Raw genomic sequence first — 17,308 nt, forward strand, 5'->3', positions numbered from 1 at the left:
GTCATCCTTTAAATTAGCAACTTAAATATAGTGTTTTAATCTATTTTTTTCCACAATGATACATACCACCAGAGATATGACATAGTTTATATGAATGATGTATTCATAGTTTGATGAATACATCAAAGCAAATGGAAATTATTTAAATTTTAAAAGGACTAAATAGATCTTTTACTTCATTGAAGTTACAGTTTAAAGCAAAATATTAAAACTCAAGTACTTAGCTGTTAGCTAACTAATCACTGATTATAAATTTATTTCTGATGGCCTATTCATATGGATCTAAAAATCCCATAATTATTGCTAAATAAGCATATATTTAGCAGATTTGTAATGGTTTAACTGGTCATGTCCTTGTCAGTTGTTTTCTTCATTAAGAGTATTGAAGTAATAAACTTAGAGATGTTGAATAATCTATAAATAATTATTTTTAGAACTAAAATATCTTATCCTGAATTTAATGACTGACTTTTTTCTTCAGTTTTTAAAATATATTTTTGTAGGATATTCATTAATCTAGGTTATTTAAATACTTTCTTGAAGCTGAAATTATTAAATGAATTTATTTAAGGTATATTTGTTTAAAGTGATTATAATTTTGGAACATGCTATGTTTAAAATAAGTTTGAGCATAAACGCTTTCTAATTGAATTACATTTTTTCTTTTTTTTTCTTTTTCTTTTTCTTTTTTTCTTTTTTTTTTTTTTTAGTTTTGTCCATCAACTAAAGGCACAACCAGATACCTCACTTCTACTGGTGCTGATGGAACAATCTGTTTCTGGCAATGGCATGTAAAAACAATGAAGTTTAGGTAAATTTACAGTTGGGTTAGAAATTTTGTAAAAAGTCAAGTACATTGATATTTTTTATTACTTTGAAAGATTCTTAATCGCCCATGTATTTAAGTAGATAAATGTATGTGTGCATGTATGTGGACACACATTCATACCTACTTCAAGTGGATATTAGATGTTTTAGAAGAAAATTTGATGAATGCAATGTTGAAGAGACTAACTTATACGCCAAAATTTGGTAGTATTTGTTTGATGTCTTATCCTGATAAGAAGGCTCTGAAGTTGTAGCAGTAATAGTAACACAGTAGTTGGTTTATAAAGCTGTAATAATAAAACTGATATCATAAAGTATATTTTGAAAGCTGAATGAATTTTTAACGTGAATGATGAGATTAATGCTTATTGACCACTTCAGTTTTGTGGATTCTATAATGTTGATGATAAATCTGTCAAAATCCAGTGTGCTAAGGTTCTTGCACATTAAATGAACATTGTAAAAAAGAAAGAATATTTCTTTTCTCTTAGAGATCGCCCAGTTAAATTTACTGAGAGATCCAGACCGGGAGTTCAGATATCTTGTTCATCTTTCAGTTCTGGTATGTGTGAAAATTGAATATTCTGAGTGCCCCAAATATTAAATGATCCATTTACAAAAGATGTATTTTTTCTTATGTGCAAAAAAATGCATATGCTTGCATGTTAATGGGATCACACCAAAAATGTGAACCGTATTTTGTAATAGATGGAGTCCATAAGATTCTAACTTGTGATAGCTTTTGAGTTTTCCTTCTCTTACTTAAAGTAATATGGTTTTATAAATGCAGAATTCAGTTGGTAGAAACAAAGCCTTTTCACCCCTAATTCAACACTAAAATCCTTCCCTGACTTTTCAGAAAACATGTAGTTTGGCTCCATAAAGAAGACAGTTTTGCAGTGTGTTAATGGAGTTTTTCTGCTGCTAAGAATTGCACACTAGTTAATCTTTTTTTCTTTTTTCATATTGGTAAAATATAAAATTTACCATTATAATAATCAATGTAAAGTGTACAGTTCTGTGGCATTATGTATGTAATTTTGTATACATGACCACCACCACCTATCTCCAGAGTTTTTTCATCATCCTAAAAATGTATGCATTTTTGCACTTAACACCACTATAGCCAATGTAGTATAGAGTGAATTGTAGATATGTCATTTTTATAAATAATTTTGGAACATATTTTTATATTAAATATAAAGAATTATTTGAGGCTGTGACCATTAATGTTTATGATCCAGTGTCCTGTATTTAGTTAATAGTTGGTGTATTTTTATTGGGTTAAAGGGATAGTTGTATTTTAAATATTTATTTTTTTCTTGAAGTTTACTTTTTTTTTTGCTGAAATGTATATCTATAACCATTAGAAGATAACTTTGTGGGTTTTTTTTTAATGAGAAGCAGGGAGGCAGAGAGACAGACTCTCACATGCACCCCGACTGGGATCCACCCAGCAGCATCCTACAGGGTGATGCTCTGTCCATCTGGGGCTGTTGCTCAGTTGCTCAACAATCAAGCTATTTTAGCACATGAAGCAAGGCCATGGAGCCATTCTCGGTGCCCAGGGCCAAGTTGCTCCAACTGAGCCATGGCTGCAGGAGGGGAAGAGAGAGACAGGGAGAGAGAAAGGAGAGGAAGAGGAGTGGAGAAGCAAATGGTCACTTCTCCTGTGTGCTCTGACTAGGAATCAAACCTGAGATGTCCATATGCTGGGCCAACGCTCTACCACTGAGCCAACTGGCCAAGGCAACTTTGTGCTTCTTAAAACCATTTTTATTAATATAAGTTAGTATCTAGCCTGACCAGGCAGTGGTGCAGTCGATAGAGCATCGGACTGGGACACAGAGGACCCAAGTTTGAAACCCTGAGGTTGCCGTCTTGGGCACGGGCTCACCAGCTTGAGTATGGGGTCACTGGTTTGAGCATGGTCTCATTTGGTTTGAGCATGGCTCACCAGCTTGAACCCAAGATCGCTGGCTTTAGCAAGGGGTCACTCGCTTTGTTCTAGCCCCTCTGGTCAAGGCACATATGAGAAAACAATGAACAACTAAGGAACTGCAACAAAGAGTTGATGCTTCTCATCTCTTCCTTCCTGTCTGTCTGTCTCTATCTGTCTCTGTCAAAAAAAAAAGTTAATATATTATATATAACTAAAAAAGCAACCAGAGGGTTATTTGAGTTCCTTGGTGCAATGTTTTTTTTTTTAATCCTCCAGGTGGAATGTTCATTACAACAGGTAGCACTGACCATGTGATTAGAATATATTACTTGGGTTCTGAGACTCCTGAGAAAATTGCTGAATTAGAGTCACATACGGTAAGAAAAAAAAAGAAAAAAACTTAACTATGTTGCTTTGTTTTTCAGAGACCCTGGAAAGTTGGTTTTATTTCTTATCTGGTCTTTACTCTAGTTTAATATAGGTAGGTGCTAGTTTAATATAGGTAGGTGTTACCTATATGGTAACATGTCCCTTTAAAATGACCAATGTGAAGTTTGGGGTTTAATATGGTTATAATATTTAAGATAGTTTATATTTGAGTATATGGAAAAAGGAAAAAACATATGTATTACAGTTATAGTTTATGAAAATCCTCTTTTTACCTGCTGCATTTTATTGATCATATAAGCTATTTGTTACTTTAATGTCTGTATACTTACTAAAATACATTAAATATGCCTTAGGAGAAAATAATTTTTAGTGAATTTAGCTTGTTGATCTTAATTTGATTGTTTTCAGAGTGCTTGAAGTTGATGACAAGTAAATGGGAAAAATCAAGGGGGCAAATAAAAAGAAAAAATATTTTTGCAGGAGCCCAGCTAAGTAAAAATGTCAGGAAACTTGAAACATTCCCTGTTGAAACTGGTGGTGGTTATTAGTCATTGGAAATAAGATGTCCTTTGAGAACATCTGAAACCAATTATTGCAACTGGTAGTGAGAATCTAGAATATGTCAGATAAATACAGTGGAGTCCTGAAGCAGTGTGAATCACAGCCACCTCTGAACATAGACAGTTGAATAATTTTAAAGATGAAAAATAATTAAGTACAAAGGTATTTACTATCTGAACTTTTTAAAAATTAAGTTTGAATGAATGTTTTTTGAAACTATACAATATTTGATGGTACATTTTATATGATTTTATATTTATTATCAAGAAATAAAGCGAAGGAAAATGCCTATTTTGGCTTATACTTTAACCTTCTCATTACTACAATGTACATTATCTAAAAATGTACATTATCTTAAAAGAAGATTCAATAGCCGTATCTAAATTAACAGCCCACAAAAATTAGAGGATATTTTATCATTTCATATTCATTTTGAAATATACCTTAATTTTTGTGAGCAGTATATAATACCTGTCAGGTGACTCCATTGAAAAATAATTAAATAAACCATGTGAGAAACAGGAAATTACCGATTTCCTTTTCTGAAATTTCAAAAAGAGTTAAGTGGGAAATTTCAACTAGTTTCAAATCAGTCATCTTAAGGTGGTATTTTAGCTTACTCTGCTGTCTCATTATGAAGGCCATAATAAACTTCAAACCTATTTTGTACTCTCTATCTATCTCTTGAGATTATGGTTTAGAAACAGGTTTGCTTATGTCTGGTTTGTCTCAAATTACTGCAGATGAGTTTTCCTCCTTAGTTAATGCAGTGTTTCAACCTTCATTTATTGTTTAAAAGAAAATTTGAGTTTTTAAAGAAAATTTTAACAATAAACAATGTACTTCATGGTGCTTTAGTATGTGAATTTGAGGGAAAGAGTGTTTTATTTGTTTTACAAATAAATTAATTCTAATGAAAATCTGTTGTTTTATGTCTTAGGACAAAGTTGTTGCTGTTCAGTTCTGTAACAATGGAGACAGGTAACTATATAGTGTCTAGTACATAACTTTGTAAGTAGATGTTGGATATAATTTATCTCCATTCCTTTCCAAGTAGCTACTTCTGCTCTACATATTTTATTTCTATCTGGTCACTTACGCTGAAAGCCCTTGTCTATCTTTGATGACATCCTTACTTCATCTGTAAACTCCTGTTCAAGTAGTAGTCATAGGCTATCAGTTTTTTCTAAATTATTCTTTTTTGCTTTTGCCATTTCTGTTATCATCTGTCAAGATTCCGTTGTATGACCCATTACCATCAATTTTCTTCTCCCTTCTAAATACATCCTATTTCTGCCAGATCACTGTTGCTCTCTTCAGATAATTTTAGTGTTATTTCTTATTCTATGGAATAGAAGTCAAATATCTTAGCCTGATATTCAGAACTCTCTACAGTTTGACTTACTTAGATGTACATTCTGAATTCATCTACTGTTCCCCTGTACATCCTTAGATCCACCCTAACTGATTTAATCATTTTTTGTTAAATTCTACATATACTTTCTCATCCATTCTTTTGCTTATACTTCACCTTACACCATTCTTACCCAGAAATATCATCAACTACCCCCTCTTCACTTCTTTCTTCCAAATCCTCCTCTCTTCCACTCTTCTTACCTCCATTTCTCCTCTTCTTCTCTAAGTTTTGTCTTTTAAGGTTTATGGCCCTACCTGAGACCTTTCCTGACTGCTCCAGATTTTAGCTATCCTGTGTCCTACTGAACATCTGTATCACTAATTGTGTCTACTACTCATATGACACATATTTACTATGTCTTTGAAACAGAGAAATTACATACAGGTATTCTTGTACCCTCTCAAATGTCTGATCTGGAAAAGGTGATAATCTTCCCTGGACTAAAAATTAACCAAGAATAGATTAAAAATATAACACTTAGCATAATTTGTACCTATGTATTTCCCTAAGGACTTCATATAGATGATCCTGTTTTATTTTTAAATATTTTAGGAGAGTAGGTAATTACTACGATGTTTGTTCATCTTTCTTAAATGCAAGAGTAAATAATGATGGTCTACAAAGAATATCTGTATTAGCATGAAAAAAATATTCAAATGATTTTTAAGGTTGATTTACTGTACTACATTTAGTATACACTTGAAATTTTATATAAGTACAACTTTCTCATGCTAGAAGAATCTGAATTTATTTGTTTGCCTTTTTCTTATTTTTTAATTTTTATTTATTTATTTATTTATTTATTTTTATGGAGACAGAGAATCAGAGAGAGGTATAGATAGGGACAGAATTACAGGAGCGGAGAGAGATAAGAAGCATCAATCATTAGTTTTTCATTGAGACACCTTAGTTGCTCATTGATTGCTTTCTCATATGTACCTTGACCGTGGGGCTATAGCAGACCGAGTAACCCCTTGCTTGAAGCCAACGACCTTGGGTCCAAGCTGGTGAGCTTTTGCTCAAACCAGACAAGCCTGCACTAAAGCTGGCGACCTCGGGGTCTCGATCCTGGATCCTCTGCGTCCCAGTCCGACGCTCTATCACTGTGCCACCACCTGGTCAGGCTATAGGTATTTCTTTAATAAAGTCTTCAAAAGTAGAAAAGTATATACTTTGATGGAATTATTGATGAATGAATATATTTTTATAACAGCTTTTTGAGTTATAATCCACATGAAAAATTTAATGGTTTTTAATATATTCATAGAGTTGTACAACACTCACCACAATCAATGTTAGAACATTTTCATCCCCTCAAAAAGAAACCTCATACCTTCTAGCTCTCAATCCCCATTTGTTTTATATCCTATACTCAGCTCTGGAAAGCCATTCTCTTTTTGTCTATAGATTTACCCATTCTGGACATTTCATGTAATTGGAATCTTTTGTGACTGACTTCTTTCACTTGCCATAATATTTCAGTATTCATCCATGTTGCAGCATGTGTCATTCATTCCTTTTTTTGATGAATGATACTTTATTGTATGAATGTACCACAATTTATTTATCTATTTAGCAACTGATGGACATCTAGGCTGTACCACTTTTTGGCCTATTATGACTATAACCACTTTTGTGAATAATAGAATAAATGCTTTTTCATCTTTAAAAAAAATACTATTTTTGTTCTCTCCAGTGGTGTGTGTGGATTAAAATATTACTTTTATGATTAGCAAGAAGGTTATTTCTTCTTGGAAACAAGTAATAAGAATATTTTTACTGTTTCTTTGCAGTTTAAGATTTGTTAGTGGCAGTAGAGATGGAACAGCAAGAATATGGCAGTATCAGCAACAAGAATGGAAGAGTATAGTGCTAGATATGGCTACCAAAATGACTGGGTAAGAGTGGATGTTAGATATTTCTGTGGTTCTCAGAAGGTATAGTATCTTTTATTATTGAATTATACTTAATAATGAAAATAAAATTTTTTAGATTAATAAATAGTTCAGAGTTAATTGGTGGGTGTTAACTTTGCATCTGTACTTAGTTTCTGAATAAATTGCCTTTTGCTGCTAATTGACATACTAGATGATAGAAACATTGCTGACTCATTTAAAATTCTGAACTCTTGTGATCACTGTCTTCTACTATTGCCCAGAGTCATTCTCTGCCTTAGTTTCCTCTCTCTCTCTATAGAGACACACACACACACACACACAATACTGTTTATTTTATACAGATTCTCCCTATTATATGTCATCAAATTTTTATTTCTCTAACTTGCAAAGGATAACTTTATAAGTTCCCTTTTTGTTAGCCTTCCTACACAATGATATAAGTATATTTAATCAGCATCTGTTGTTTTGAAGATATATAATTACCTCTTTAGTGTATGGCCCTGTTTTTTTCCCCGTTTTCTGTTTGTTGTTGTTGTTCTTGTGTAAATTACTGTTAAAACTTTGCCATTTTGTGTCCTTTTTTTCAGCCTAAAATAAGCTATTAGTATTGCCCTATGTATGTATTTTTATTCTTTTATTTCATCAGTACTTAAAAGTATAGTTTAGGATTTTTAGATCTAAAATTTGTGTCACCTTGGGGAAATTTTTGACATAATTTACTATTATAGTTGCACTTTTGTTAAAATTTTATGGTGTATGAATACTGCAAATTATTTTGTTTAGGAATAACTTGCCATCTGGAGAAGATAAAGTCACTAAACTTAAGGTGACTATGGTAGCCTGGGATCGCTATGACACCACCATTATTACTGCAGTGAACAATTTCCTTTTGAAAGTATGGAATTCAGTCACAGGGCAACTTCTTCATACTTTATCTGTAAGTATTCTATTTTTAGAATAAATAAAATGTTCCAAAAGGACATTCTAGAAGATAGGAAACTTAAATTGTAGTTTACTTTTTATCACTTAACTATCCCTTGCAGAAGTGCAAAATAGTGATGATACATGGTATAGTTGCTAAAAGCAGTTAAGAAAATTTTCAAGATCCTTTTCAGATCTAGTATTTATTAATTTGTTATATTATTGTATGCAGTCAAAGGTATGTGAGTTATTTTCATTTTAGCATGAGTTGGGACATTTTTTCAAGATTTAATTATTTTAGAGAAAGAGGAAAGGAGAGAGACAGAAACATTGATCTGTTTCTGCATGTGCCCTGAGCGGGGTTTGAACAAGCAACATTTGTGTATCAGGACGATGTTCTAACCAACCGAGCTATCTGGCCAGGGTGAGTTGGGAGATTTTCTTGTTACTGTTTTAGGGATAGAACTTAGTTTATTTTGACAAGGATATCTTGTCTGTTTTACCTTCATAGATTAGTTTATACAAAAAAATAGAGGTAACAGAAAGAAGTTTGGAGAAAAAGATATACCTATTTCCCTCTTTTAATTATTATTATTTATTTATTCATTTTAGAGAAGAAAGACAGAGAGAGAGAGAGAGAGAGAGCAAGAGAAGGGGGGAGGAGCAGGAAGCATCAACTCTCATATGCACTTTGACCGGGCAAGCCTAGGGTTTAGAACCAGCAACCTCAGCATTTCAGGTCGATGCTTGATCCACTGTGCCACCACAGGTCAAGTGTACTTTCCTCTTTTAACAAATATATATGTCGGCCCTGGCTGGCTGGCTCAGTGGTAGAGCATCGGCCTGGCATGTGGATGTCCTGTGTTCGATTCCTGGCCAGGGTACACAGGAGAAGCGCCCATCTGCTTCTCCACCCTTCTCCTTCTCCTTTCTCTATATGTTTCTGTTCCCCTCCTACAGCCAAGGCTCCATTGGAGCACAGTTGGCCTGAGGGCTGAGGATGGCTCCATGGCCTCCACCTCAAATGCTAGAATGGTTCTGATTGCAGTGGAGCAGCACCCCAGATGGTCAGAGCATTGCCCTCTAGTGAGCATGCCGGGTGGATCCCGGTCAGGCGCATGCGGGAATCTGTCTCTCTGCCTCTCCCCTGCTTCTCACTTCAGAAAAATACAAAAACAAACAATAAAAAACAGAAAAAGCACAAATGTATATGTCATAGTAAAAAGCTGCATATTTGTGGTACGAAAAGTTGATAGGATTAATAACTGAAATTGCATGGCTGTAGTGAAGACTTGTCAGTTTATCATGGTATAGGTTGACTTCAAGTTAAATTCAATTATTGATTTGTAAGAAATTTAAGGGAAGGGTCACGTGATTGGCCTACGTTTTATACCAGAAGTTTTCAACCAATGTGCCTCAGCACACTGGTATGCCACACAAATTTTTAAAACATGCAATACCTGACAATTTAATCAGGGACACTTTTCCCTCTAAATAAAAAAGTAACAACAGCCAACACAATAGCTATCCAGTGTAAATAAATTGAAACTATTTTTTTGTCAGATCGGCAAAAAGTATAATATATGTTTTCTGGTGTGCCGCATAATTTTAGTAGTTTATGTGTGCTATGGGATGAAAAAAGGTTAAAAGTGATGATTTACCAGTGGTTCTCAAACTTTCTGAAGCCAGAGCACATTTAAAATCCTACAAATAATTGTAGGCACACTATATACAAATTTCTGAGAATTATGTTATAATAATTAAGTCAAATATTAAAGAAAAATAATATACAGTCCAAGCGTGCTTTTATAGTAATTAAACAAAATAAATACAACAAAATTAAATTTATTCTGACATTAAAAGCATTTTTATGTCACATTTTTTGAGTTATGCTTTTTAGAATTAAAAAAGGGGTTAAAAATAAAAACAAAAAAGTGATCTTTTTATATGTATAGACACATTCTTAGTAAGATTTAGTAAATTCCGCACGTCCCGGTGCAAATGTGTTGTTTTTTTCATTCTTGTGTTTATGAGAAACACGAGCCTGATGTGTCCTAGTGATTTCTTCAATGTTTGGGCATGTATTTGAAAGGCAAACTCTCATTTCCTCGTCGATACATTAAAGAGTTCCTTTCTTTTTACTCTTCATTGTGTTGAGTGCAGAAAACCTCCACCATACATATCATCTTAACTTGACACCAAACAAAGGATAGAAGAAACTTGCCTCCAGTCTCTCCGGGGAACATGGAGGGTAGTGTAAACAATCCAGCACCACAGCTTCACAGCCCTTTGCAACCTAATCAGGCAAGTGAGGTAGGGGGTTGGGCAGACTGTCAGCTTTCAGCCAATTCCTCCACACCTCTGTCCCCCAAAAATCTAAACTCCAAAAACCCTATTGGTTTTTTGGTCCCCAACAGGTACACATTTCTCTGGAATACCATAGGGTGCACCTGGAAATATTCTAGGGCACACCAGTATGCCAGGGCGCACACTTTGAGAACCACTGGTTTATACAGTAGTAACTGGTAGTGACTAGAAACCAAGTAAACAAAGTAAACTCAGTTTACTTTGCAGCATATAATGCTTCCATCTGTATTGGACTCCTTTGTGAGATAATCTTTTCTAAGGTCTCTGAGGTTTCTAAAGATTGGTTTAATTATGGGTAGATTTACAATTTACCTTTCGTATACTTCCCAAGTCCTCTTTCCTAAATAAAACCCTAACACTGTGCTTAGTGGAATTTTAGATTTTTCCTTTTATCTTTAAACCTGTGGTAGTCAACCTGGCCCCTACCGCCCACTAGTGGGCGTTCCAGCTTTCATGGCGGGCGGTAGTGGAGCAACCAAAGTATAAATAAAAAGATAGATTTAACTATAGTAAGTTTTATTTTTTTCATTTTTTAAATTATTTATTTATTCATTTTTAGAGTGGAGAGAGAGAGAGAGAGAGAGAGGAGAGAGAGACAGAGAGAGAGAAGGGGGGAGGAGCTGGAAGCATCAACTCCCCTATGTGCCTTGACCAGGCAAGCCCAGGGTTTTGAACCGGCGACCTCAGCATTTCCAGGTCGACGCTTTATCCACTGCGCCACCACAGGTCAGGCCTATAGTAAGTTGTTTTATAAAGATTTATTCTGCCACACTTAGCGAAAATCGAACATAAAGTACTTGGTAAGTACTTATTATTATATGCTTTAACTTGCTGTAACTCTGCTTTATAAATTTTATAAAGTAAAGTTACTTCCCTACTTTATAAATCACCATTACTGTGGAACCAGTGGGCGGTTAGAAAATTTTACTATTAACAGAGATACAAAAGTGGGTGGTAGGTATAAAAAGGTTGACTACCCCTGCTTTAAACCAATACTTACCTCATTGTGGTTTTCTCTATTCCCTGATATAAGTTTTTATTAATATGTATGTAAAATCCTTTACTGTTTACTTGATTTTTTTATGGTGACAGAGGGACAGATAGGGACAGACAGATAGGAAGGGAGAGAGATGAGAACCATCAATTCTTTGTTGTGGCACCTTAGTTGCTCATTGATTGCTTTCTCATATGTGCCTTGACCGGAGGGCTGCATCAGACCTAGTGACCCCCTGCTCAAGTCAGTGACTTTCGCCTCAAGCTGGCGACCTCGGGGTCTCAAACGTGGGTCCTCTGTGTCCCAGTCCAATGCTCTATCCACTGTGCCACCGCTTAGTCAGGCTGCCTGACTCTTTATTGGGAAATGTTTGTCTCTGTCAGCATGTTCTAATAGAAATATAATTTTTAAGCTGCATATAGAATATTAATTTTTCTAGTAACCACAATAAAAAATAAAGTGGAACAGGTGAAATTAATTTTGATAATATATTAAATATTTTTTACCTAGCATATCCAAAATATTTTTATTTACATATGTGATTAATACAAAAATATTGATGAAATATTTTGCATTCTTTTTTTACATTAAATCCTTGAAGTCTTGTTTGTTTTACACTTAGAAAATACCTCAATTCAGAGTAGCTACATTTCAAATGCTTAATAACCACATGTGCCTAGGAGCTGCATTATTACATAGCACAACCCTATTTGTCTAAAAATCACAATTTTAAAGGCTGTGTTTTAGCCATTGGTTTTTAAATCCATGTAAAGTTCTGTCTTAATAAGTACTTTAATTTAGCATTCTATTTAGTTGCACTCTTTTCATGGACTGACTTATGGGTCATCTGTTTTCAGTGAATTTTACTGAAGAAATTTTAGAACATTACTTTTTAGTCTTTATAGCAGTTGAATTTACTTAGAGTTAGTAAAAGCTTTTATTTTCTGTGTTAACATTTTTTTAAATCATTTTTTTATTTTTCATTTACAGTTGATATACATCATATTATTTTCAGGTGTACAGTCCAGTGATCAGACATTATATAACTTGCTAAGCTATGCTCATTTTGATAAGTCGTACACCCATCTGATGCCACACATGGTTATTAGAACACCATTGAATATATTTTCTATACTGTACTCAACATCCCTGTGCCTTCTGCAAGAGTTAGTCTGCATATCTTAATCCCTTCACCTGTTTCAACCACCCCTAATCCCCTTTCTATCTGTCATCTGTCAAACTGTTTTCTGTATCTATGAGTATGTTTCTGTTTTGCTTGTTTGTTCATTTTGTTTTTTAGATTCAATTGTTGATAGATATGTATTTATTGCCATTTTATTGTTTATATTTTTAGATTTTTTTTCTTCATCTTAACAAAGATTCTTTAAAATTTTTGTGACACGGATTTGGTGGTGATGAACTCTTTTAGCTTTTTCATGTCTGGGAAGTTCTTTATGTGTCCTTCAATTCTAAATTATATCTTTGCTGGGTAGAGTAATCTTGGTTGTAGGTACTTTTCATCACTTTGAATATTTCTTGCACTCCCTTCAGGCCTGCAAAGTTTGTATTGAGAAATCAGCTGATAGTTATGGGAGCTCCCTTGTAGGCAACTGATTTTCTCTTGCTGTTTTAAACATTCTCTCTTTGTCTTTAACTTTTTTGCATTTTAATTATGCTGCTTCTTGGTGGGGGCCTTTTTTGGGTTCATCTTTTTTGGGACTCTGCACTTCCTGAACTTGTCTAATTCCTTCATCAGTTTAGGGAAGTTTTCTGTCATTTTCTCCTTTCAGCACCCCCATAATGCAAATGTTGGTATGCCTGAAATTGTCCCAGAGACTTCTTACACTTACTTATTTCATTTTTTTTTGGATTCTTTTTTCTTTTAGCCATTCTGATAGGGCACTTTTTGCTTCCTTATATTCCAACTCTGATTTGATTTTCAGATTGATGCTACTATCAATTCCTTGTAAATTATTCTTTATTTCATTTAGTGTGTCCTTCATTTCTGACTGGTTCTTTTTTATTATTTCTATATCCCTTTTATGCTTATTATTTTTTTTGAAATTTTCACTAAGTTCTTTGATTATTCTTATAATCATTGTTTTGAACTCTATATCTGGTAAATTGCTTCCTTGTGCTTTGTTTAGTTCTTTTTCTAGAGATTTTTCTTGTTCTTTTGTTTGGGACATATTTCTTTGCCTCTGCTTTTTGGCTTCTTTCTTGTTTTTGTTTCTATGTGTTATACAGAAAGTGGCTACTTCTCCCAGCTTTACCCATGGCATTGGGACCCCTTACTCCTCATGGGAGACCTCCATAGCTGAGCTATCCCTCCTGATTTTAAGCCATCACATGCTCATGTGGGACAAGTCCATTCTGCATCTCTGCCCCTCCTATTGGACAGTCTCAATGTGGCTTATTCTTTAAATCCCAAGTTTAAGGACTTCAATTCAACCAGATTTAAGATGGTTCTGAATTTTGATTGGTCTGTATTTTAGTTGTAGTTTTGATATGTTGTAAAAGGATTCGAGTACCATTTTTAGCTGTTGCCATCTTGGGCTGAAGTCCTCTGTTAACAATTTTAAAGTTATTCCATTCATCAAATACTTATTGAGGATCTCCTGTGTGCCACCCACGGAGTTAGGAGTTAGGAATAAATGAGCTTTTAGCCTACTAGGAGAAAAAAAATAATCAAATAAATGCTAAGAAAGAAATGTGCAAAATAAAATGCAAGTTTCTAACAGGGTGATAAAACCTGGTTTGGGAGGGTCAAAGAAAATTTTCCAAGGAAGTACAGTTTTTTGTTGTGTGTTTTGTTTTTGTTTGGTGTGTGTGTGTATGTGTGTGACAGAGACAGAAAGAGGAACAGATAGACAGGAAGGGAGAGAATTAAGTATCATCAGATCTTTGTGGCAGCTTCTTAGTTCATTGATTGCTTCTCACACATTCTCATATGTGCCTTGACCTGGGTGGGGGGCTATCGCAGAGAAAGTGACCCCTTGCTTGAGCCAGCGACCTTGGGCTTCTAGCCAGTGACCTTTGGGCTCAAGCCAATGAACATAGGGTCATGTCTCATCCCACATTAGGCTAGTGAGCCTGTGCTCAAGCTGGTGACCTCAGAGTTTTGAACCTGAGACCTCTGCATCCCAATCCGACACTCTGTCTACTGTACCACAGCCAGATCAGGCAGGAAGTGAAGTTTGAGTTAAACTTTGAAAGGTAAATAGAAATTACCCAGGTTTCAGCCTAAATGTCACCTTTTTAACAAGGTCATCTTTGATCAAACACTCTAGAGTGGCTTTATTTTGCTTTATTTTTTTCATAGTGTTTATCACTATCCTATATTTCCTTTTTTATTTTCTTTCTCAACATGGTGAGGGAATCGATAAATATTTGATAAGGTATATATGTGATGAGGTTGTAACATCCTTACAGAAATAAGGAAAGGCATGTACAAAGGTTCTGCAGTAGAAGGGAGTTGACAGAAAGAAGTTTTTGGCTAGAGCACAGAAAGCAGAAACAGAATGTTATCAGCCAGGTCTGGAAAAATGGACAAGGGCAAACCATTTAAGGTCTCCTATGAGATTTGTCCTAAGACTAATAGGAAACATTAAAGAGTTTAAAAGCATAAGAATGGTGTGTAAATTATTGTTTTTGATAAATACCATATAATTCAGATAACAGAATAGGGAGAATAGATTGGAATGGACATAAAAATGACTTTTGGTATGTACTATAGGAGTTGAGGGTAGGATGAGTCATGACAGTAGTTTGGATCTGTATTGCAATGGTAGAAATAGTGATGTGCTTAATAAATAAAAATAGAACCAATGATAAATCTTAAGATATGACTAAATTTGACTAAGTTTTGTTCCCTATGATCCGATAACTATTTCCTATCCTAAGGCATATAACCAAAATATGAAATCCCCTATTTAAAAGCCTGTTTTTCCCATTTTACATAGAGGTGGTTGTATCATTAGAGTTTAACAAAATAATTTTATTGTTTACCTGTTTGGAACCGGAGAAAGTATTTGTTAAATCAATTATTCAGGAAGAGATTTTTGTTATAACAAAGAAATAAAATTTTTAGTAGTTACTGGGAAATGTGTTTTGGTAAATTTTCAGTTGTAACAATATATATTGTAGTAAGATTTTACCTCTTCATTTTAACACTTCACCTTTTGAGCCAATCTGCAGTTATTTTTAAATAAGCTGTATTTTTATTTATAATGGTAATATGGCAGGATATTCTTTTTTTATACAATGATTTGGAATAAGATGCACTTTTTTTTTCAAAATATTCTAGTAATTTTTAGGAGCTCCTGATGTGTGATGTGTTGATGTTTTACTAAGAGAAGTGTGACTACAGTATGTCCTATGTTCTTTTCTAAGACTTGTCGCCTGTTATGAATCATGGTACTCTCTAATCAGGAATTAAGGAAAATCAACAATGGTTTAAATCGGATATTGATAAACTCTTTTCTTTTAGAGGCCAGATAGTAAATATTTTAGCCTTTGCAGGCCATATAACATCTCTGTTGCATATTCCTGTTTTTGCTTTTTACAACATTTTTAAAAATGTAAAACCAGTATTAGCTTGCAAAGCTGTCTGCACAAAAACATCTGGGAGCTGGATTTGGCCTGCAGGTTTGTTTGCAAGTCTCTGATCTAAGATCTCTATATACTGCTAATGATTGATTTATTAGAAGGGAAACATATACATAGCACATTGGTTTTCAAAAATTTTAGAAGCAAACCCATTTTTCAGAGAGTATACTAAATGAACGTTTTAATTATAAAGTGGATAAAGGGCAGAGCTACTATATTTTGTTGTTTGAGTGTATGATGGGGACTTCCTAAAATACAATTTGAAAACCAGTAATAGAGACTGCTGGATGAAGAACAATGAAGGTTTGTTATCACTATGGCATAACTGGGTATTAATGAGTGATTCTCTTTGTCACATTTTCTGTGTTCTTTTAAAAATAACAGAGTCCTAGAAATATCAGTTCTACTTCAGGGGCCCAGCTAATGAACTATAACTGTTGTGAACTATATTATTAAAACACTTTTTCAGGTTTTCTGCCTATTGAATACTTCATGAAATCAGCACTTGAATATAGAAGGAAATCTTACTTTTTATTGTAGTGTCCATGTTGTAAATGCTGTTAAGTTGGTGCGTATGAATTAATCTGAATCAAATTGATGGCACACTCCCAAGAACTTTTGAACAAATAAACCAGATACTTGGGGTTATTTTGATGTTTAATATTGGTTGTATCACAGGGCCATGACGATGAAGTATTTGTTTTGGAAGCACATCCATTTGATCACAGGATCATACTTTCAGCAGGCCATGATGGGAACATCTTTATTTGGGACCTTGACCAGGGGACCAAAATTCGGAATTATTTTAACATGGTAAGAAAAAATTGGGCTAAGTTCATATAAAACTGGCTTCTCTTTTATAACAACTTGGTAATTCAAGTATACCTAGTTCCAAAGAACCTCTTGTGATCTGTTTTTAAATCTACACAGCAACAGAGAATGACTCAAGACCTGAGTGTAAAGCCAGCAGAAAACTATACCTTTCAGGGTGACTCTGTTATCTTGATGTGAGCATTTTTCAAATACTGGTCCCAGACCTAAATTCTAGAAATTCAAATTTACAAAGCTTTTGGAGCTAACACTAACCAAACTCACAAAAAGGTTAATGTTTAAACTATCATCCTAATTTATGAATCACAACGGTTGACTGTATTTAATCTGCCTCTGGTGAACATCATATGACTTATTAGTAATCAAGGAGTTGTTTGACAAATGTGAAACTGGAAATCTAAATACTGTTACTATATATTTCATAAAAAACATGTAAAAATCTAGTGAGATATCTCTTCTCCTAGTAGAGCACCTTTCTGTGATGATGGGACTACTCATTCATCTTCAGTACCCCTTTCTGAACAGTTCTGACTAAACATTTCTAAAGTGCT

At 34.2% G+C, this 17,308-nt stretch overlaps 1 protein-coding gene across 1 annotated transcript in view; it reads left to right on the forward strand.

Annotated features, from left to right (window-relative positions):
* BRWD3 (bromodomain and WD repeat domain containing 3) overlaps positions 1-17,308 on the forward strand; it is a 132,500-nt gene that overhangs the window by 53,316 nt on the left and 61,876 nt on the right. Inside the window, exons 9-15 of the mRNA XM_066248791.1 lie at positions 711-811; positions 1,320-1,390; positions 3,047-3,147; positions 4,662-4,702; positions 6,932-7,036; positions 7,820-7,973; positions 16,605-16,739. Coding sequence (XP_066104888.1) covers positions 711-811; positions 1,320-1,390; positions 3,047-3,147; positions 4,662-4,702; positions 6,932-7,036; positions 7,820-7,973; positions 16,605-16,739 — 708 coding nt within the window. The remainder of the gene's footprint in view (positions 1-710; positions 812-1,319; positions 1,391-3,046; positions 3,148-4,661; positions 4,703-6,931; positions 7,037-7,819; positions 7,974-16,604; positions 16,740-17,308) is intronic.

The sequence above is a fragment of the Saccopteryx bilineata genome, chromosome X (assembly GCF_036850765.1).
Source record: "Saccopteryx bilineata isolate mSacBil1 chromosome X, mSacBil1_pri_phased_curated, whole genome shotgun sequence".
Taxonomy (NCBI): Eukaryota; Metazoa; Chordata; class Mammalia; order Chiroptera; family Emballonuridae; genus Saccopteryx; species Saccopteryx bilineata.